General features: G+C 49.5%; 1 protein-coding gene across 1 annotated transcript; it reads right to left on the bottom strand.

Annotated features, from left to right (window-relative positions):
- Positions 1–2,550: 2,550 nt before the first annotated feature.
- Positions 2,551–22,469, bottom strand: SLC5A9 (solute carrier family 5 member 9). The gene is made up of 14 exons (XM_020987703.1): positions 22,306–22,469; positions 21,420–21,491; positions 18,090–18,194; positions 16,914–17,078; positions 16,386–16,491; positions 15,416–15,496; positions 15,010–15,215; positions 14,154–14,289; positions 12,618–12,725; positions 11,328–11,478; positions 10,001–10,169; positions 9,095–9,310; positions 8,392–8,542; positions 2,551–5,422 (listed from the first exon to the last, which is right to left on the bottom strand). The coding sequence occupies exons 1-14, from the start codon at positions 22,426–22,428 to the stop codon at positions 5,214–5,216; spliced, it is 1,998 nt and encodes a 665-aa protein (XP_020843362.1). The 5' UTR covers positions 22,429–22,469; the 3' UTR covers positions 2,551–5,213.
- Positions 22,470–22,857: the final 388 nt, after the last annotated feature.

Genomic DNA, 22,857 nt, shown 5'->3' with positions numbered 1-22,857 from the left:
GGATGCCCAAGGTAAGTCGTAAAGCAGTAAGTGTCAGAGTTAGGATTTGAACTCAGGTCTTCCTGACTTCAAATTCTGTACCATCCACATTATAATCATACACTAAATGACTTCTCCAAAGTCAATTAGCTAGTAAAGAGCAGAGTTGGGACCTGAACCATGTCCAATCTCCAAGATTGGTGCCCTTCCCATGATACTACAACATGGTGGAAGGGCCCGTGGGACCCTGGGGGGGGGGGAGGCTACATGAAACCATTGTAACCTTCCCCTCAAAGGAAGAGGATATCAGGTTGGGGGTGGGGCTTTAGGAAATGCTATGCTCCTTTAATGTCCCCAGACTCCTCCTAGATCAGGGAGATCACAGTTTCATTATAATAACCCGCCAATCAATCCTCAAGCACTTACCAAGCTCTCACTCCATGCTGGGCATTATGTTGGGTGCTGAGGGACGTGCGAAGGCAAAGAACAAAATGATCTCTGTTCTTGACGAGTTGTTGGATCATGAAACCCAACAGTCCCTGAAGAATTCCAAATGAAGGCCACACAGGGGCAGCAGAGTCGCACATGCTGAGTGTGAACAAGATATAGCAGATAAAGAAGAATCTACAAGGAATTGCAGTCAAGGGCATCGTGGAGAAGTGGATAGTCAAAAAAGATGGGCTTGCCATGGGGAGAGTGAGGGATGAGAGAGGGATGACTGCCAGCTCTCTGGCATGAATGAGGACTGAGGATGGCCCAGGATGGCCAGGCACTGGCAATTGGGAATCTGCATCACTGGTGGGCACTCCTGAATTGAAAAGGTCACAAATCAATTGGTGTATCTGATTATTGAAGTTAAAACCATTTCTATCTGGGCTTCTCAGCCCTGAGGCTAGTGGTAAAGTTGCCAAGCATGAATTAAGAAAGCAGAGGCAAGGGGCAGTAGGTGTTGCAATGGATAAAGCATCGGCCCTGGAGTCAGGAGGACCTGAGTTCAAATCCAGCCTCAGACACTTGACACTTACTAGCTGTGTGACACTGGTCAAGTCACTTACCCCCATTGCCTAGACAAAAAAAAGAAAAGAAAAAAAGAAAAAGAAAGCAGAGGCAAAAGAATTATCCACAACACCCACCAGTCCTATAACTACTGGCAGTGGGCTCTGCTGTTCCTCCTGCTTACGTCTCCTGGGACATCCAGGAATCCAACAGTTCTCATGACTGCCAGCCAGGGGCTCTTTCCCCTACAACATTCCATCTCTATTATTTAATGCCTGATTCTAAGCTTCTCTCTAACTCTGGCATTCTCTGTTCTGTGTTTCAAGGTCTTCCCAGTCCTGACACTCCCCAACTCCGTGTCTCGGCTGCTCCCAGGGAGCTCCTAGTCTGGTTAGGGGCGATGAAACTCACATTCAAGGAACAAGAATCAATATATAATAGTTTAAAAGCCCTATAGACCCCAAACTTTGGGAGAAATTGAAATATGGAGGCATCAGGCAGGACAGGCTAAGTGGAGGAGGCAGCATGGAGCAGTCCCTTCCCTAACTCCAAAGGAATGTAAATAATAGTAATTATTATTAGGTGTTATTAATAATAATAGCTAGCATTCACACAGTGCTTTAAGATTTACAAAGCACTTTACATATCTTAGCTGATTTGATCCTCACAACAACCTTGTGAAGTAGGAGCTATTATCATCATTTTACAAATTTGGAAACTGAGGCACAGAGAAATTAAGTAACTTGCCCAGGGTCACACAACTAGTATCTGAGGCAGAATCTGAACTCTTCACTCTATCCACTGTGCTACCTAGCTTGCCTTGAGGACAGGTAGTTTTTTTTTTCTTTTTGCCTTTATGTGTCCAACACAATGCCTGGTGGGAGATCTGGATTATCCAGTCCTGAGGCTCTCACTGGTTGTATGACCTTGGGTAATTCTGTTCTTCTCTCTGGGCCTCAGTTTCCCCACCTGTAAGAAGAAGGCATTGGGCTAGATGACATCTAAGCTTCCTCTGATCCTGAAGATAGGAAGAAATCTATACAAGAAACTTTTAAAAATTTAAAACTCAAAAGCTTATGGAAGTGATTGTTGATAATTAAAAATAAATTAATAAAAAATTTTTTTTGAAAAAGAAACTTTCACTAGCCTCTAGCTGAGGTCAACCCTTTGACCAAGTCAGCTGGGCATGCAGCCTATGCTCCTGAGTATCTGAGAACTTCCCATTTCCAACCCCAAAGGCTAGTCTGGTTTAGTACTTAATAAGCATTTCTTTTGGGAAACACTCTCTTTAAGGAGTCAAAACCCTGCTAACCCTTCATTGTACTCTGTAGAGGACTACTGCATGCTTGCAGTTCCTCACATACAACATCCCATCTCCTGCCTCTGTCTTTGTGCTGGCTGTCCCCCTTCCTGGAGGCTCTCCCTCCTCACTTGTGCCTCTTGGAATCTCAGATGCTCCAACCTTTCCTGACCCCCAAACTGTTAATGCTCCTACTTGGTGAGCTGTTGACATCCTAAAGATCCCTGGTATAATGTAAGCTCCTAATTAGACTACATTTGATGTAATCTCAAAAATCAATCAACCAATAAACATTTATTAAGCACCATATGTTTACTGTGTGTTGGGTAGTATGCTAAATGCTGGGGATACAAAGACAAAAGCTAAGCAGACCCTGCCCTCAGGGAGCTTCCATTCTTAAGGGGGAGACAAGATATAAAATACATGCAAGATATATACAGAGTTAATAAGACAAAACTGGAGGAGACAGTCATAGCGTGTCGGGGCCTTGGCAAAGGCCTCTTGGAGGAGGTGGGGCTTGAGCTGAATCTTGAAGGAACCAAGAAATAATAATCTATAAAGAATGAGATCCTCTCATCTCAATAGATGTAGCAAGGCTTTGGCCAGCTCACTTATCCTTAGCTATTACTTCCAATAACAATACCTAGATACTGTTATTGGTGCATGTCAAGAACGAGTAGAATTGGGAGCCAAGATGTGGGTTTGAATCTCTGCAGCTCATTGTGATAACTCACCTATGCAAGCCATGTCACCTCCCTTGGACTCAGTTTCCCCCTTTGTAAAATGAGGGGGTTAGATTAGATGTTCTTTAATGTTCCATCCAGTCTAGATGTTTGAGACCTTTTCTTGAGTGGTCCTGCCCCTGCCAGAGTTCAGCTGAAGTAAATGGTTGAAGAGGAATGGGGGGAGAAGTAGAAGCCATAGATCACCAGCAAGGGGCCTTGATCTTGGAAGGCCCCAGGCCTCAGCCTTGACTCACCCACTGAATTCTTTCCTGGGCTCTCAACTCAGTCACGTCTCTCCCCTCGTATGTACTTCCTTACCTTCCCCAGTGTGGACTTCCCAAAGGGAGGGGCTTCTTATAAGCTAGCAGGGCAAGGGTATTGGGGAAGCCCACTCCCTTCTCACATAGACATATGTCTGCCTGAGATAGTCCTTGGTTATTTGTGATGAACCCCTTATTGTGAATCCCAAGGTCTCTTCTGTCTTCAGGAGGCCCAAGGACTTAACCTAAGGAAAAGTTTCATATCAGTTGTCCAGCCAAGGAATGGGCTACCTCAACTGTCACTGGAGGTTTTCAAGCAGCTGCTAAATGAGTCTTGGCCAGGAGGTTACAAAGGATTCTTGCTTTCAGAGGATGAACCAGATCCTCTCTGGGGATCCATCCATCTCTGAGAGTCTAGGATTCCATCATTCAATGATCCTAAGAAAATGCCAGTGGGGGTAGATGGAGTACTTCTATAAGTTAACTAAAAGAACAGCTTTTCCAAGATAAGAGGCATTGTGGGGTGGTAGGAATGGGAAAAACCATTTATGAAGCCTCTACTATGTGCAGAGTCCTAAGCTCCCTCTAGGTAGACAAAGATGACTATTGCAAATCCAGCCCCAGACACTAGCTGAGTGACCCTGGGCAAGTCACTTGACCCTGAATGACAAATTATACAGTCCCTGGCCTCACTGAGTTTACATTTTATGGGGACATGAGCAAGTATGATGCAAAGATGAGGGTGAATGGGGAAAAGGGAGTGGTCCAGGCAAAGAGCATTGAGACATTTGAGGAAGGGGGTTAACTTTTACCAGAGGCAGCAGGTGAGTCTACCAGGAGGTAATCCCCCCTGGCTAGGCCTTGAAGGTTGGAATGAACTTCCACCAGTTCAGAAGGGCATGGGAAGGAGGAGTTCTAAGAATAGCGGACACTGGGAATGAAGGCCCAGGGAAGGGATGGGACAGGATAAGAATGAGCGACCAAGAGGCTTCCAGTTTGGCTAGAATGTAGCAGGTATGGAGGGGACAGAAGGGAAGATGGAGAGGTAAAGTTGCTTATCTTGAGTTAGGATAGGGAGTTTGTACTTTAACCTTTCAAAGTAGGGAGCCACTGAAGGTTTTAGAACAGAAGAGAAGCATGATTGCAGCAGAGCCTTAGCAAGCTGAAAGCTGTTTGGGTCCCAGGATGGAATGGAGGCAGGGGCTTTGAAAGGGAAAATGAGCAGGGAGTGAGTTACCACCAAACTTCACTGAGCTGACAAGTATCTTCCTAGCTCCTTCTGTCTCCCTGGCAGCCCACAGGGACCTCCTGGGCCCTCACTCAGGAGATGATGTGGAAGTGCCTGCCGAAAGGAGAGAGGCATCTTCCCTAACCATATCCATGACCACTGTCTCAGGTCAGAATGAGGGGCAGTTTGGAAGAGTAGAGATACCATCAGATGAATGGGTCTAGTCAGACCTTCTCACTGATTCACCATCATCCTCAGGAAATCACCTTTCCTCTCTGAGATTCAGCTTCCTCATCTGTGAAATGAGGATGGTAATCCTGTTACTCCCTACCTCACAAGGCCACTGTGAGAAAAAACACTTTGTAGACCTTAGAGGGCTATAGAAATGAGGAAACCAAGTCTCAGAGAGGTGACTTTGCCCTAGGTCATACTGCTAATGGGGATCAGAGCCAGGAGAACATGGATAAAGCTTCGAGCTCCAAATCTAGCGTTGTGTCCACTGAGCTGTTCCAGCAGGCTACCAATCAGCAGAGATGAGGGTGGGTAGATGGGAGATTGGCCAAGATGGTCTCAAGTCCTGTCCAGTACTGACTGACCTTCTGTGTTCCATGATGGCCGCAGCTCACATTCAGGGGCTTCTTTCATGAAATCCGACGCTGGCCTTCAGGAAGTTTGATAAAACTTGGTTTATTCCTCCCAGACTGATGTGCGCTCACACCAGCCACTTACGCAAAGTAGCCCCAGAGGAAGATGTTGATGGCGAGTAGGAAGATGGCATTGATGTTACAAACTCGCCTCCACAGTGGGGTCTCCTCAATGCTTGTCAGCTTTCTTTCCATTGCAGCCTTCTCAGCAGGACTCAGGACAGGTGTGGGGGTTGGAGAGAGCCCGCAGAACCAGAAATAAAATTTCTGCCAACAGGACTGGGTGGGGGCTGCGGAAGAGAGAGACCAAGGCAAAGAAGAGAGAGTAAGTAAAGCTGGGCAAGTCAGCTGCACCTTGTCTCCTGGCCCCAGGCTCAGCCCTGACCATCGGAATCATGTACACTCGCCTAGAACACAGTCCACAGTTCTTATACATGCCCCTCCACACACCCCGAGACACAAACATATTGGTCCACTAGATGTCCTGAATCCATGATGCTCCATCTCCCTTCTCGGTGCCTTTATACTCACTGGCCCCATGTCTGGAATGGACTCCCTCTTAGAATACCTGGTTTCCTTTGATACCCAGCTCAAGCAGCACCTTCTACATGAAGCCTTGGTTTTGTATAAGGGTCAGCCTAGGCAGCTACTGAGGTCCCCGCCAGTTCTCAGACTCTGTGATTCTTTGATGTGATATCTACCCCCATCACAACTACTAGTGCCCTCCCTAAAATGACCTTATCTTTATTCTGTGTGTTAGTTATATGCATATCTATATATCCATGTCCATATCTATCTCTCCATCTGTCTATCTATCTGTCTGTCTGTCTAATCTATCCATCCACCCATCATCTATCTATCTAATCCATCCATCCATCATCTATCTATCCATCTATCTAATCTATCTATCTATCTATCTATCTATCTATCTATCTATCTATCTATCTATCTATCTATCTATCTATCTATCTATCTATCTAATCATCCATCCATCTATCTAATCTATCCATCCACCCATCATCTATCTAATCCATCCATCCATCCATCATCTCTCTATCTATCCATCCATCTCTCTATCTATCCATCCATCCATCCATCCATCTATCTAATCTATCTATCTATCTATCTATCTATCTATCTATCTATCTATCTATCTATCTATCTATCTATCTATCTATCTATCTATCTAATCATCCATCCATCTATCTAATCTATCTGTCCATCTATCATCTATCTATGCATCTCTCTCTCTATCCATCTGTCATGTTTATCTCCACCATTAGAAGGTAAGCCCCTTGAAGCCAAGGACTGCTCTGCTGTGGTCTTTGTATCCTCGGCACCTAGCATGGTTCCGGGCACAGCAAGATCCCAGTAAGTGCTTACTGATTGCTGGATGAATGGATTCCAGTCATGCATTTTGCCCCACCAAGTCTTGATGATCCAAATGGGATCAGCTGACCCCTCCCTATTCACCTCATTAGCTCCTTTTGCTTGTTGCCCACACTTTGTGCTTTTTTGTGTGTAGTTGACATAATCACAGAAATGAAGGGGGGGACAGATAAGAGAAATAATGAGACATGCAAAACTATGTTTGCAAGTTGTTATCCTTTTATGAAGTATGGAGGAATTTTTTTTCTCATGGTATTAAGAGAACAGCTGGCCATTTGATTGGTCAAAGATTGGCTACACCTTCAGCGGCCTTTCAAAAAGCTGGGTTTGGGGCAGCAAGGTGGCACAGTGGATAGAGCACCAGCCCTGGACTTAGGAGGACCAGGGTTCAAATCTGACCTCAGACACATGATAGTTATTAGTTCTGTGACCCTAAGTGAGTCACTTAACCTTGATTGCCTCACCCAAAAAAAAAAAAAGCTGAGTTTGCCAGCACTGTGGACAATCAAGAGACATGCAAGTCAGGGAGCAGCTCAGGGGGAATATGGCCCCTGAATCTCTTAGAGAAGGAGGAGGGGGGAGGATTTTATCTCCTTCCTCCAATCGTCGGCCATGTATCAGAACTACTTGCCCGGTAAGGGATGCTGCATCCAGGAGAGAGCAGAGAGAGTGACAGACACAAAGAGCTGGGATCAAGAAGCATATTCATAGAAAATGGCATGTGGCAGCAGAGAAGAGAACTGACTAGGGATTCAAGAGAGGACTAGCCCTGGCAGTAGAGAGTAGAGCCACAGAGAGGAACAGGCTCAGGGAGTCCAGCTGAGTGATCTGCTCAGCAGAGACACTGTACTCAGTGTGAGATACCGCAAGAAGAAAAATTGTATTGGGTCCTACAGTAATAGTTACATTGGCCACATGTGTTCCTTATATATATGCTTCACTACCAATATACTCTAAGTCTGTGTCCATTTTTCCCGTTCATGCCATATGTATTTATGGGAGAGTGTGCCCTGAATTTTATGGGGAAGTATTTCATAGAACATGTCTTACTGTTTTGTCTTGGTTATTGCTTTTGCTTTGAGCTCATTGTGTTTCCTGGCTGATGATTAATGGTAAGCTCACTGACAGGGGCTTAGGAATGTAGACCCACAGGGTACTCTCTAAGTAGAGGGAGTATTTATCATCACTCCCTCCACCCAGCCTGCAAACCTGTAACTTGAGGAGATAGACCAGAGGGGGTATTACATATGTATAGAAAGATTAGGGTGGTTTTTAAAAAATTACTATTAGCTCTTTTCTTGGGTTTTGTTTCCTGTGAACTTGCTGTCTCAAGTTCTATTTCTCTTTTTACATTGTATCTACTTGCATGATATCTACACTTTCATGTAGGTATCCAAGCGTTACTTCCCCATGTTACAGGAGAAAACTAAGACTCAAAAATGGAAATGACTTGCCTATGTCCCAGGGCAGTGAAACAGCAGAGCAGAGCTGGAATGCAGGCTTCCTGACTCCAGTTCAATGCAGCAAATGCTTATTAAGCACCTGCTGCATATAAGGAACTGAGCTAGGTTCTAGGGACACAGAAACAAACAGAAAAGGCATTCCTGCCCTCAAGGGGTTTCTATTCTATGGGTGAAACAAAAGCACATAAATAAATACAAAGTGATTGCAAGGGGAAGGGGAACCCTAGCATTTGGGAGGTTGTGGAAGGCTTCTTGCAGAAGCTGGAGCTGAACCTTGAAGGGAGGGAGTGTGAAACATCTCAACCCTCCTAGTACTGAGGGCACCCCAGAGGCCTGGGAGCTGCTTACTTCTCCTGGCGCCATCTTTGCCCAGTGGGGGCTGCCTGCCTCCCCCTGCCCCAGCTCACCGGGGGATTCCTTCTTTTTAAGGTCGCTGTCCTCTGTTTGGCTCTCCTGGGCAGACAAGGCTGGTTCCCTGTCCCTCGGTGGGTGGCAGTGATAGTGCCCTTCTGGGCCGGGTGGGCTACAGTGCCGGGTCCACCAAGTCAGGGGAACGAGCTGGAGGGAGAGAATCCAGGGGTCGTAGTCAGAGGCCACTGGGGAAAAGCCTCCTGGGGGAGGTACTTGAGGCTGGGGCGGGGAGGGAGGAAGTGGTGAGGACAAAGAGCCCTGAGCGCCCACTCGGACTCTTGCCTGGCTCTGACGCCTCTGACACTGACAAGTCCTTAATGAACACCTCTTCATTTGTTCAGTAGCTCATTCAGTCATTCATTCTCAGGCCCCTCCCAGCTCTGCCATTCCCTGTTCTAAGCTCCCACCTACCTCTGACATCTCCTGTTCTCAGCCCCCTCCCAGCTCTGACATCCCCTGTTCTAAGGCCCCTCCCAGCTCTGACATTCTGTCTTCAGGTCCCTACAGCTCTACTCTTCCACAGTTAAAGTTGACAGCCCTAGAGCTGAAGGGGGCCTGTGACATCATCCAGCTTGAGCCTCATTTTACAAAGAAGGAAACTGAGGCCCACGAGGCTGAGTCACTTAGGAATGAACACACCACATGCATTGGGCCCTGGAGCTCTGACATCTGGCCCCACCCTCTTGGGCTGGAACCTGCCTTCTCCTCAGGGATGGGGGGTGTGCAGAGGCTGACAACGATGATGACCAAGGCAGTGAGGCCGCAGAGCAGCAGAGCAAAGTAGAGGTAATGCACGTCCCTCAGCACGGCTGGCCGGGTGTCCCGCTCCCCGCATGAGGGGGCCCCGTAGGAGAACTCCAGGATCATGCGGAGGGCGCCCACCACCAGGCCAAAGATGAGGCCCCAGAAGGCTCCCTGCAGAGAAAGGGCAGGGCCCCCAGGCAGGAGCTAGCCACCAAGGAGCTCAGATGGCTCCCAAAGGGCCAGACCTCCCCACACACTCTGATGGCTGCCTAGAACCCTGCCTTTAGACACTGACAGCTCGAGGCTAAGTCACCCCAGAGGACATCTCTGGCAGCCTCTCTCTCAGCTGAAGGCTTCCCTTTACAGCTGCTCTGACAGGGAGTCAGGCAGCCTATAGCTGAACATCTCCAGTGACAGGGAGCTCAGTACCTCTCAAGCCTGTTGGATAGACCTTATTGTTAGAAAAATCTTCCTCATTTTGGGGGAAATTGAGGCCCGGAGAAAGGAAGGGGCCTGTATTTTCTTTATGAATTGTAGGATTACAGGATCATAGGGTCAGTGCTGTGAGGAACCTCCTCATTTTCCAGCGACCAGAAGGGGAGAGTTGCCCAAGGTCTCACATGTAGTAAGTGGCAAAGGCAGAGTCTGATTCAAGGTGTCTTCCCTGAATCTAGCCCTTTTCAATGAGGCCATTATGATACTGGTGATAAACTATCTACCACGCTAACCCCGACCAGCTCCTATGTTATAGAAGGAGAAATAACAGTTTCCCTCCACTTGCTTCAAGGCTTCCTCCTCCCAGGTCAGGGGTCTTGCAGGACCCGAGCTGGCTTCCTCCCCTCCCCAGCACCAGGCACTCACAGGCTCCGTGACCCGATGGCAGAAGATGGCTAGAACAAAGAGGGCGGCGATGGGGGGTGCCAGGTAGCTGGTGACTGCCTGGATATAGTCAAAGAGCTTCCCGCTGTTGGCGCTCTGTATGACAGGAATCCAGACGACGCTGACCACCACCAAGAACACGATGAACACCCTGTGGGGAGGGGGCCAGAGAAGGCCTCAGGACTAGACGGAGCTATTGGGACCAGGTCACAGGGCGGAGGAGGGCCCAGACCCAGAAACTTCCCCAACCCCAGGGACTAAGTTACAGAGTGGAAGAGCCTCAGCCTGCGAATCTGGAAGTGGGTTCTAGGTCCAGCTCCACTATTAACCTGCCGTATGACCTTGGGTAAGTCTCGTTTACCTACATATAAAATGAGAGATTTAGAGCAGATGATCTCCAAGGTCCCTTCAAACTCTGGCATTCCCTATTCTAAAGCCCCTCCTAGTTCTGACCTTTCCTATTCAAAGGCCCCTCCCGGCTCTGACATCCTCTGTTCTAAGATCTTTCCCACTTTTGACATTCCCTATTCTCAGGCCCCTCCCAGCTCTGACCTTCCCTTCTCAAGTCCCTTCCCTGTTCTAGGCTCGCTCCCAGCTCTGCTATGCTGTGATCCACATTCTACTGGCCTTCTTCCCCAGGTATGACAGTGGGCATCCTCTAATCATGGACCCACTCAGCCAGGCTCACTCAGGAAGGCCAAGCTCCCTGATCCTGGCTTTTCTGCCTCCTCCTTTCTTGTCCCCTGTACTGTTCTTGTGACTGAACACCAGGACAAGGCTGCTTCCTCCCACTTCAAAGATGTTGTCATCCTGATAGGACAGGCCAGGAATGGATCCAGAGAGTCCTGGCACTTGAGACCCTGTTTCCTCCATCTCCCTACCTCCCGTCTCACCCACGTACCTTGATCAAGCTGCCCTTTCCCCCATCCCTGGACACACCAAGCTCATTGGGCTGGTCCTTCCCATCTGGAATTTCCTCCTCCTCCTTCCGGATGACCTAAATCCTACCCAGGGGAAGAAGCCTCAGGGCAAGTCTCAGAGATGCCACAGGATGGGCACTGGCCTGTGGTCATGCCTCCTGGATGCCCTCTTAGAGCCCAGAAATATCAGAGTGGAAGGAACTTTAGGGGGCACCTCATCTATCCCTTCATTGATAGAGGAGGAATCTGAGTAACAGAGAAGGGACGTGACTTGTCCAAGGTCACCCAGGAGTGGCTTTGCAGGGCTGGCACCTAGAGGGGAGAGGCGAGGCCCCAGCCCCAGGATGATGGGAGGGGGGAGTGTGAGAGCCCAGGGAGGCAGCCAGGACCTGCCGACCACCATCAGCTCCTGCTCAGTCGCCTTCCTGCGCAAGCGCTGCCAGATGTCAATGGCAAAGAGGGTGCTACTGCTGTTGAAAATGGAGGTGAGTGAGCTCATGAGGGCCGCCACGATCACGGCAATCATCAGGCCCCGAAGCCCTGTGGGGAGAGAAAAGTACCCTCTGGGATAGCAATCCCACAGGCGCCAGCTGGGGCTGGCTGGGGGCCAAGCAGAGCACAGCAAGCTAGTGATGCATCTGAAGGTCCCTCTGAGATACAGGAGCCCGTGAGGACTGGCTGGGGACTGAGCAGCGATAGGGCCTATGGGCTTCAGTCTAAGGCCTACAGGCGCCATTGAAGACTGGCTGGGGAACGAGCCCCAGTAGGGCCTATGGGCTTCAGTCTAAGGCCTACAGGCGCCATTGAAGACTGGCTGGGGACTGAGCAGCGATAGGGCCTATGGGCTTCAGTCTAAGACCTACAGGCACCAGTTTGGGCTGGCTGGGGGCCAAGCAGAGCATAGGAGCTCCAGGCTTCACCTTCAGTTCTAATGCCTGGGGGAAAAGAAAACCCTAGGGACCTAATCTCCCTGCCTAGACTTGGAAATTAAGAATCACACAGGCCTGGAGTCAGGAGAACCATAGCTAAGACTTGGTTTCTCTTCCACAAATTCCTTTCCTGCTCTGTTCTCTAGGATGAGAAGACTAAGCCCTGCCCTCCTGACCTCACAGGGCTAATAGAAAGACCTAAATGTCCTCATGGGAATGTACAACTTTATGCCCAAGGACTGAGGTCCAGGAAAGGGAAAGAATTTGCCTGAGGTCACATAGTGACCCAGGTCAGTCAGGCAAAAAACATTTGAGAGCCTACTATGTGCCAGGCACTGTGTTAAGGGCTGGGGATGCACAGACAGGCATTGCCCATCCCAGCAGAGGCATAACTAGGGAGAGTCACCTGCGATTTTGTCCCAGGGTAGACAATTTGGAGGGTGCTGTAAATACCTGAGGGAAAAGGGCTTTTTCTCCATAGCGGCAGTGGCAGCAACAGGAGCTCTGTATTCCTCGCCCACACTGCCACCATCCAAGCTTAGCTCTGCCCCTAGAGACAACAGCATCTAACCTGGGAAACAATAGTTTCTTGCCCCTGATGTCCCAGGGTGCAATTTCTCGCCTCTCCCAATCCACCCACCCACCTGCCACTTACCCCAGTTGTAAAGGTTTCTAGATATGGGCTTGCCTCTTGCCTGCCCCTCCTTTTATGCCTGTCCCCCCAGACTCCAAGGCCAGGTGAGGCCTCACCTATAGGCATGAGCTCCATCACCAATTTGGGGTATGCGATGTTAGAACAGCCCACTCGGGCCCCACAGATGGCCTGGCAGATGTCAGGGTCCACACAGCCAACCACATCTGTAAAAGCCAAGGCAGAAGTCAGGACAGAGGGTAGGCTGACCCCACTGTGTCCTGAACAGGGTAGCCATCCACCCAGAGGATGGTGGAGGTGGATCAGGGCCAGGCCTGTGCTGGGAGGGAGCAGAGAGGGGCCTGTGCCTTGGGGCATAGGGAAACCCCCTGCCTCAAAGTCCCTCCTCTCCAGGTTATCTACAGAGCCTGGCATCCCACACCTAGAAACCTAAAGCATTGGGTTAAGGCATTGGCCCTTTGGGAAAATAGAATACTGCAGAGAAAGTCATTTATTAAGCCCTTTTCAGTCATTAACTGTTTTGGGTCAGAACAGTCAGAACCAGGAGGGGCATTAGAACAGGGAATGTCAGGACTGGGAGGGGCCTGAGAACAGGGGATGTCAGGGCTGGGAGGGAGCTTAGAACAGGGAATGTCAGAGCTGGGAGCAGCCTTGAAACAGGGAATGTCAGCACTGAGTGGGAGGAATCTTAGAACACAGAACATCAGCAGGAGGAGGGAACTCAGAACATAGAACTTCAGAAGGAGGAGGAACCTTAGAACACAGAACACATAATGTCCTGGGGCATGTCGGACCTGAGAGGGCCTTTAGAAACCACTTAGTTCTACAGCTGAGAAACCTGAGAGTTGAGGCCCAGAGCATGTACATGACATGGACCCTCTCTTAGTAGGCTGGGCATATCCCAGCCCCACCAGGACCCTTCCCCTGGAGAATCCCTGCCCATCCTCCCAATGTCTCCCCTCTGAGGGTCTTCCCATGATTCCACTGGACAGCTGCTAACCTTCCTCTAGCCCTGGGTTGTTCTGGTCCCATGGTCTTCTTTGCCTCTTAGCCCCTCCCCCCCAGACACTAAATTAAGCTCCAGGAATTCAGGGACAGGGTCTTATCCAAACTTTGCATCTCCCCCACAGCCCAGAGAAGGAATCTGCACACAGAAGGGGCTTAATCAATGCTGGCTAAATTGGACTGTGACTAGAATCTGAGTGTCCAGCCTTCCTGCACAGGGCTCTCTCCACTCCACCAAGGGGGGCAGCCAGCGCTGATGGGGTGGGTCTAGGACTAAGTGGGAGAAGCCTAGAACCCGAGACCCCACCCAGAAAAGGCAGGCACTGGGGCATCTGGGCTGCAGCATCAGGGCCATTGGCAAGGACAGATTTCAGCTTGATGTCAGCTTGATGTCAGAAAAAAGCTGCGTACCCATGAGAGCTGTCCTAAATGGAGCAGGCTACTGAGAGGTAGTGAGCTCCCCATGCTCAGAGGTCTTTAATCTGAGGCAGGATGGTCTCTTGTATGGGAGGATGTAAAAGGGATTCTTGTTCAGCTGTGGGGGAGGGAACCACATCCCTGGAATGGCACTGCCAGCTCCGAGCCCCTATTCCTCCTTGCCCTTGGAGACCAGAAAGGACGTCCCATACCTGGGTAAAGAGCCCGGCTGATCATCCCAGGCATGACAATGAAGAACATGGGCAGGATTTTCAAGTAGCCCCCGAACACAGAGCCCCCCTTGGCATGGGATAAGTTCTTGGCTGACAGGGATCTCTGCACAATTACCTGTGAGGGGGGAGACGGGGAACAGAGGTCACGGGGGTTCTAGGATTGGGTGGCCTTGCGATGGACACCGGGGCTAGGCAGGCCCGTGGCACAGACTGCAGGCAGCACCAGGCAGCTCACACTGGAGCCCTGGCCTGGAGCCGCCTCAGCCTTCTCTTGGGCACAGACTCAGCCCTGACTTGATGCCCCCCCCGACCTCATCTTGCTTGACTCTTAAAACAGCCCTGTGAAGGCGCAGGGCAGGCACAAATATCCTCATTGGCCAGATGAGGAAACTGAGGCTCAGCCTCGAGGTCACTTACTTGAAGTCACAGAATGAGCTGGGGGAAAGCGGGACTGTTGACTCCAAGCACATCTGGTGGGGGCGCGGGGGGGGGCGGACTCTGGTTTAGGGAGCTCCCAGTGAGGAAACTTCTTCCACCGGGGTGGATGGACAGTTGCCCAGAGAGGTTGAAGGGCTTGCCGGAGGTCACACAGCCAGTGAGGGTTAGAGGCCAGACTTGAACCCAGGTTGTGTTACGTGGCCTACATCGCTGCCTGCCTGGCAGGCACTAGGCCCTTGGTTGAGCTGAAGTCCTTCTAAACCAGACTGCCTTCTGCCAGGTGGTCATGACCATGGGCTCCCCTGTGGGGCCTGCTTGTGCCTCAGCCCCTTTTCCAGGAGCAATGGGCTTGGCTGGGAACCCTGCCAGGGAGTGTGATCGCTGAGGGCTATGGTACCTGGTCTGTGCACCAGCACCAAGTAGCCAGCACTGTAAGCCCAAAGATGAGGCCAGGCCATGGGATGTCCCCGGTGACAGGGTCCCGGAGAAGGTGGAAGGCGTCGGACCGAGGCAGGTGGCAGGTGGTGTTGGGCACAGTCACATTGGCGATGGCAGTGTTGTACTTCTCCTGCAGGCCTGGGTACCAGCCCACTTCCTTAAACCCTGAAATCCAGAGCATCTGCTCATGGGTGACAGGGCACCGTGGAATGGAGTGCCTCCCCATGTCCCCTTGCAGGGCGTGTGGGGTGGGAGAGACCATGTCCTGGGCTCTCTGTGGGAATACTGAGGAAGGAGGGGGTATGGCCCTTGTCCTCAGGGAGTGGTTAGGCCCATCCCCCACCCCAGCACCCACAAGGCCTTACCTAAGAACATGAGGACCAGTGCTCCCCCCACCATGATGACAGTCTGAAGAGCATCTGTGTAGATCACAGCAGTCAGGCCTCCTAGGATCAGAGGAAGTCAGGGATCAGTCCCACAACCAAGCAGGCTGTCCCAGCTCCTTGGTGTCCAGGAGAGTGCTTGACTTGACTGTTCCACGCCCCCCTTCTCTGTTTCTCCTTCTCCACCTGATTTTATATCTCATTCTTCATTTCTGTCTCTCTCTGTCCCTTCTATTTCTCTATCTTTGATTCTATCTCTGATTCTGTATCTATCCACTTGACTCTTTCCTGTTTCATGCTCTGTCTCTCTGTCTTTGTCTATTTCCTCTTCTCTCCATTCTCTCTACCCCCCTTCTCTGTTTCTCTCTCCCTCTCTCTCTCTCTCTCTCTCTCTCTCCTCTCTCTCTCTCTCTCTCCTCTCTCTCTCTCTCTCTCCCTCCCTCTCTCTCTCTTCTCTGTCTCTGTCTCTCCCTCCCTCTCTCTCTCTTCTCTGTCTCTGTCTCTGTCTCTGTCTGTCTGTCTGTCTGTCTGTCTCTCTTCTCTCTCTCTCTCTCTCTCTCTCTCTCTCTCTCTCCCCCCCTCCTTCTCTCCCTCTCTGTCTCTCTTCTCTCTCTCCCTCCCTCTCTTTCTCTCCTCTGCCTCTCTTCTCTGTCTCTTCTCTGTCTCTCTTCTCTATCTCTGTCTCTCTCTTTCTCCTCTCCCTCTCTCTGTCTCTCTCACTCTCTTCTCTCTCTCTCTCTCTCTCTCTCTCTCTCTCTCTCTCTCTCTCTCTCTCTCTCTCTCTCTCTCTCTCTCTCTCCCCCTCCCTGCCTCTCTCTCTGTCTCTGTTTCTCTCTGTGTGTCTGTCTCTGTCTCTCCACACCTCCTTCTTCCCCTGTTCCCCCCTTGCTTTCTTCTCCCCCCTCCTCCTCTTGGCCCATCCGCATTGACTCCTGGCTCCCAGGGACGTTACCAGCGATGGTATAGATGGCTGTCACAACCAGGAGGATGACTGTGGACAGATAGAGATTCCAGCCCAAGGACACCTGGATGAACAGGGCTCCAGAGAAGATGTCAGTCTGCAATGAGATCAGATGGAGAGAACCATCCTGGGGGAGGGGAGGCTCCCAGGCCAGGCCCCCATCCCAGCTCAGGCATCCCAGGCTCTGGCCTTCACTCCCCTCAGAGGGGCCTTGGCTTGGTGGAAAGTGAGTTGAGAAAGGAGGCAGAGGGAAGGAGGGAACAGTCCCTGGGCTCCAGTTCTGGACCTGTCACTGGCTTGCCACATGTCAGTACATAAATCCCTTCTCTGAGCCTCAGTTTCCTCATCTTTAAAGCAGGGGTCTTAATCCTTCCCCTGCCTCCCTCAGGAATGAAGAAGACAAAATGAGGTAAATTATGGAAAGGCCAGTGTATGATTACCCCCCCCAAGTGCCTAGCAGTGTGTGCCTTGGAGAAATAGAACCCCAGGGCAGACTCATGAGCAGGAACATGCACCCACTGAAATTTTGGTGAAGATGTACAGGATGAGGGACAGGACAGACATGTACACTTGGATCCTCTGGCCCCCAAATCGCTTCTTCAGGTACTCAGGCATCGTGACGACGCCCGCTGCGATGTAGACGGGGATGAAGACCCAGCCAAGTGCCACGAGCAGCCAGGTCGCCTGGGCAAAGGCAAAGGGGAGGAAGGAATGAAGCCAGAGCTCTGTCTTGCCAGATCCTAGCCATAGTGGAATAGGTGGCTGCCTATACAGGAGGGATCAAGGTCCCTTGGTCCAGAGGTTAGGAGCCCTAGGTGTAGTGCCTTGATTCTGCCACCAACGTTCTGGGTGATCTTAGGGAAGTCACTCCCTTACTTTGTGCCTCAGTTTCTCCATTGGTAAAATGGGGGGGGCAGCTGACAGTTTCTAAATTTCCTCACAGTTCTGACATTCATGGAACCAGGTTCCAAGATCTTATGTTCTAAGTGTATCTAGAGTTTTGAGAGAACTGATTATTTCTCTTTTTTATTAATAACCAATTACTACTGGGAAGAGCCAGGATTTTTTTCCTTTCTATTTTCTCATTCTTTACTAGATCTCAAATCAGCCCCTGAAAAATAAGACTGATAATGAGATTGCATTTAACGTTCTCCTCAATCTTGTTCAGATCCCACCCAAGTGGGGAAGCCCATTGTGTTCTGCTCAGGCTTGGCGGGGATGGTGGGGGTAGTGGGGGTGGTGGTAGTAGATCCTTTGTCTAGATTGCCCAAGTAAGAGTGACATAATCAAGTAATGTCCCCCAACCTCTCATTAGAATAGAAACACTTCTCAGCATAATGTACATTCTTCACATTGTTAACCAACCAGAATTGATTGCTGTCTGTTGGGAACACCCACTCTTCCAAGGGCATATAAGCATCAAGAGGCCACCATGATCCACCTTTGATTCACAAGAGACAGCCAAATGACCATCCTTTTATTAATTATTCACTAGCCATAATTAATGAAGTGATTAATTACCCAGGAATTCTCTCGAGCTTTTCATACATCACAATTTGCAGTAAGTTAGAGAGAGGAAACCAAGCCCAGGTAAGGGTTTCTTATCTCATTGAAATCAACAGTGGCTATGCTCATGTTCTGTGGAGATTGGGAGCTGCCAGCCTGGGGTAGGGATTGCTCCCATGGGCTACTCACATTCCATTCGAAGCCACCCACAGCCAGGCCCCCGGCTGCCCCTGTCCCAGCCAAGCCAATGAATAAGCCACTGCCCACATTGCTGGACATCAGAGAGGCACCAATCTGAAAGGAAGAGGAGAGAGATCAGGGATAGGGGCTGAAGCCTGGGATTCTGGGTAACTAGATTTGGGAGGTGGGCTCCCAAATGGATGGAGATGAGGGGTCATAGTGTTAATCTGCTGGACAGGGGGTCAGAAGAGTTAGAATCTCTAGACAGAGATAGAGAGACAGAGACAGACAGAGATGAAGGGAGATAGGAAGTCAGAAAGACAGAGACAAGGAAAGAGGACAGAGAGAGAAATACAGAGACTGCACACAGATGTTTTGAGGATTATGAAGTTCTGGGCAAGGAACTGAAGTCCTTGGGGGCATAGATGGTATTTTCACAGTTCTTGCTCATTGACAGCAGGGATGTCAAAAGAAAAAAAGAAGATTTTGGAAGTTGAGAAGATAGTGTCTGAGGTCTCCATTAATTTTCACAACTGGAAGTAATCTCTCCCCTCTCTGAACTCTGAGACCACTTTGTTTATACCTTCATCATAGCACTACTATTCTGTCTTGTATTAGAGATTATGTCTATTTAATCTCCTTTACCAGACTACAAGCACCTTGAGGGTGGGGACTATTTCTTATTCATCTTCATATCCCTCAGAGTCTAGTCACAATTAGGGGGCACTGAGTAAATTTTTTTTAAATGGCATATGATGTATGAAATGGGATTTGTATTTTTGGACCCAAACTTGATAAGAGCAGTGTGCCCTTAGCAAGGGATGGAGTGCATCCAACGAGAGCCAGTGAAAACATTTTTGCCTGGAGTTTTATCAATCGAATCAAGAAGGTATAAACTAAAAAAAGAAAAGATGGAGAATATTACCTGAATAGATCTGGCAAACCTGATTATCTATCTATCTATCTATCTATCTATCTATCTATCTATCTATCTATCTATCTGCCTGTCTGTCTGTCTGTCTGTCTGTCTGTCTGTCTGTCTGTCTGTCTGTCTGTCTATCTATCTATCTATCTATCTATCTATCTATCTATCTATCTATCTACCTGTCTGTCTGTCTGTCTGTCTGTCTGTCTATCTATCTATCTATCTATCTATCTATCTATCTATCTATCTATCTATCTATCCATCCTTATTTCTATCTATATATTCATCTATTTATATCTTCTACCTACCTACCTACCTACCTATCCCATCTCTAACTATGCATGTGTATATCTATCTATTCTATCTATCCTTTCCATTTATTTATCTATCTATCTATCCATCTATCTATCTATCCATCTATTAGGTCCCTAGCTATTTATCTATTCTATCCATTTATCCTTCTATCTCTACTTTCCACCCCTCTATCCATCCATCCATCAGTCTACCTACCTGCCTATCTGTTCATCTCTAACTAGATACATACATATGCATGCATGTATGTATGTATTGTTTCCATCCATCCATCTATATATCTGTGTATGTATCGATCTTTCTATGAACACGAAAAAATACAGTAGGAATAGAAGAACAGTGCTTCGTGAGAGACAATATCCAAACAGAGCTAACAGTTATTCTTAGTATTAATAGGCAGCGTTTCCATAGCTCCTTGAGGTTAGTGAGGTGCTTTACACATTTTGTCACATTTGATGGTGAGACAACAATCAGACCCACAATGTTAGGTGCCCAGTGCTTAGACTCTGGCTGTTGAGCAAGGTGGATGATAAATACTAGTACAAGGAGGCAGCGTTGACCTCCCAGGGCATCCCTGTGATGTGCAGGGATGCGGTCCATCACTGGAAAATGGTTCTGGGAAGGTTTGCCTTCTTTAAAAGGGACAGGGGAAGTAACCAGCATAGACCAGTGAGCTAGACTTTGATTCCTGTTAATGAGCTTCTTATGATAGGAATGGCTTGTGAGCACAGAGGAAAGGGGAAATGATAGGTCAACAGTAGGCTGATACCGCAGGAAAGGTCTTTTGTTTGGAGTCAGAAGTCCAGGAGTCAGTGCCTGGCACAGAGTGGATACTTAATAAAATCTTATTAGTTGATTAAACAACCTGGATTTAAATGCTACCTCGAATACTTATTAGCTACATCAGTCAGTCAATAAGCATTTATTAAGCACCTACTACGTGCCTGGCACTGTGTGAAAACAATCCAAAACAAAATACAAAAAAAGGAAAAAAAAACAGAAGAAAGACAGATAGCCCTGCCCTCAAGGAGCACACAGTCTAAAGGGGGAATCACTGAACTAACAACCATGCACAAATAAGGTATAGACAGGATGCCCTGGAGAGAAGGCATCAGCATTAAGGGGATTAGAAAAGGCTTCTTGTGGAAATGACCATAAGCAGGTCATGCTCTGCCTCACTGAATTCCCATTTCTTTATTTGTAAAATGGCAGTGTGAGACTGAATGATCTCTCAGGGACCTTCCAGGTCCAAGCCCTTGGAGCTCATGACTCTATGGATGCTAACAGTGGCACATCTCAGGTTCAAGAAGGCCTTTGGCTCCTTGTGAAGAAGATGGACATGTGGGACTAGCCCTAGGGCCGTTAGCTGGGCTGACACCTGGATGAAAGGGGATTGTGGCGAATGGCTCTATGCCAACTTGGAAGGGCATCTAATTAATTAGATGAAATTCAATAGGATAAACAAAGTCTTTGCACTTGGGTACAAAACAGCTTTGCAAGTATAAGGTGGGGAAGGTGTGGATAGGCGATAGTTGGTTTGTAAAAAATCTGAGGTTGTTAGTGGACCACAAGCTCAATATGAGTCAGCAGTGGGATGGAGCTGCCCAAAAAACTAATTCTATCTCGGGCTGCATTCAGAGAAGCAGAGCTTCTAGGAATAGGGATGTGGTCATTCCACTCCCCTTTGGCCTGGTCAGACCACACGTGGAGCACCGTGTAAGTTGTGGGTGCTATCTGGGGTAGATGGACACTTCCAGAGGAGGGTGAGCAGGGGATATTTAGCTTGTGCCCTTGTATGTGCCAGTAGGAAAAGTCTTCTCTTAGGACTTCCCGTGTCAGCTGTCTGCTTATTGGGATATTCGTTCAACAGACGGTGAGCCCCTGGCACGTGTACTTGGCTTTGTATGGGAGACTCCTTCCCTGGGGGACCTCAGGAGACTGGACACAGAGACGCCCTAAGCTTAAGCCACACATGGAGACTACAGTCTCCCTCTAAGCCAGCCCAGAGAGATGGGAGAAGGGAGCCCTGGAGAGGTCACACCCACTGGGGCAGGATCAGCATCTACATCCAGCTGGTCCGATACTGCCCGCCAGGGACTTACCGGCCACCAAGTCATGGACCTCCCAGCCAAGAAATAGCCACCAACAGTGCTTCTGCTGGCTTGCAGGGAGGACTGGAAAGGAAGGAGCCAGAGATGAGCCAATCAGAGCCAAAGCCTGCCTTTCCCTCTCTGAGCTCCCAAGGCAGGCCACACACTCAGCAGGACCACACCTGCCTTCTCCCTGTGTGCAGCGACCTCCCTCCTCGGCTCTTCCCCTGTATCCTGACCTCTCCTCCCCACCACTCATCCCGGGAGCTCCTTCCCTCTTCTCTCTTTCAAAACCTGGTTTAAGATTTTAATTTGGGGGGCAGCTAGGTGGCGCAGATGCTCACTATCTGTGTGACCCTGGACAAGTCACTTAACCCCATTGCCTCAACAACAACAAAAAAGATTTTAATTTTCCCATTTCTGTCTCAAATGAATTGTTCCTTTTGTATCAAAGTGGAGATTGTGTATCCTTTCTCTTCCTCCCCCTTTTCCTCCTGGGCTCCTCTCCCTCTCCCCGCAGTGTAGGGGGAGAAGGGAGCTCAGTAAACATCTTCTGATTGATTGACTCCCTCTGTAACCTCCAGCAAGTCCCTTCCCCTCTCTAGGCCTCAGTTTCCTTCTCTGGAAAAGTGGGCCTGGATGATCTCTAAGGCTTCTCCCAACTTTGACCTTCTATGTGTCATCCCAAGACAGAGACTGCTTCTAGCCTGATTCTATCATTCCCCACTTCCAAATCCCCCCCAGACTGGACTCAGTCCTGTGAATCCACTGGGCAGGTCTCCAGCTGTGGAAGGATGGAGATGATCAGTGGCCCTGTGCCAACCCCCAACCCCCCTTGCCCCAGATATGCCTCATCCCTCTTCCTCCCCACCCCTGGCCCCCAGGGGCCCAGCCTCACCCAGATCCCCAATGCCAGCACGAAGACAAAGTAGAAGACGACAACCAGGATGTCATAGATGTTGAGCATGGCTCTGGCCTCCTGGGGAGGCTCTGCTGGGGCCTCTTGAGCTCCGTACTCCATCTCCCACAGTGCCCGTGGGGCTCAGGGCCAAAGTGGACTTTGAGGTGCACCCAAGTCAGCAGCCTTCATTCCACCCCTGTAATCATTAATCAGCCCTGGCTGGGAGGGAGGACGCTCAGGGTGGGGCTGAGGGTTGTGGATCCAAGCTCCCTGCCAGCCAGGGTCCTCCCTCCTCAGCCCTGTAGGCAGCCCAAGGAGGAAGAGAGAGAGGAAGGAAGGAAGGAAGGAGGGAAGGAGGGAAGGAAGGAGGGAAGGAAGGAGGGAAGGAAGGAGGGAAGGAAGGAGGGAAGGAAGGAGGGAAGGAAGAAGGGAAGGAAGGAGGGAAGAAAGGAGGGAAGGAAGGAGGGAAGGAAGGAAGGAAGGAAGGAAGGAAGGAAGGAAGGAAGGAAGGAAGGAAGGAAGGAAGGAAAGAAGGAAGGAAAGAAGGAG

Source organism: Phascolarctos cinereus, unplaced genomic scaffold (genome assembly GCF_003287225.1).
Source record: "Phascolarctos cinereus isolate Bilbo 61053 unplaced genomic scaffold, phaCin_HiC Scaffold_5;HRSCAF=322, whole genome shotgun sequence".
In the NCBI taxonomy this organism is placed as follows: Eukaryota; Metazoa; Chordata; class Mammalia; order Diprotodontia; family Phascolarctidae; genus Phascolarctos; species Phascolarctos cinereus.
This window is presented reverse-complemented; position numbering and strand designations above follow the sequence as displayed.

Excerpts from the sequence above, each read along its gene's own strand:
- SLC5A9 (XM_020987703.1), bottom strand. The coding sequence starts at position 22,428 with ATGGAGTACGGAGCTCAAGAGGCCCCAGCAGAGCCTCCCCAGGAGGCC. Across the intron at positions 9,311-10,000 it reads GCCATCGGGTCACGGAGCCT|GGAGCCTTCTGGGGCCTCAT; the intron begins GTGAGTGCCTGG and ends CTTTCTCTGCAG. Across the intron at positions 8,543-9,094 it reads CCCCCATCCCTGAGGAGAAG|CTCGTTCCCCTGACTTGGTG; the intron begins GCAGGTTCCAGC and ends CTCTCCCTCCAG.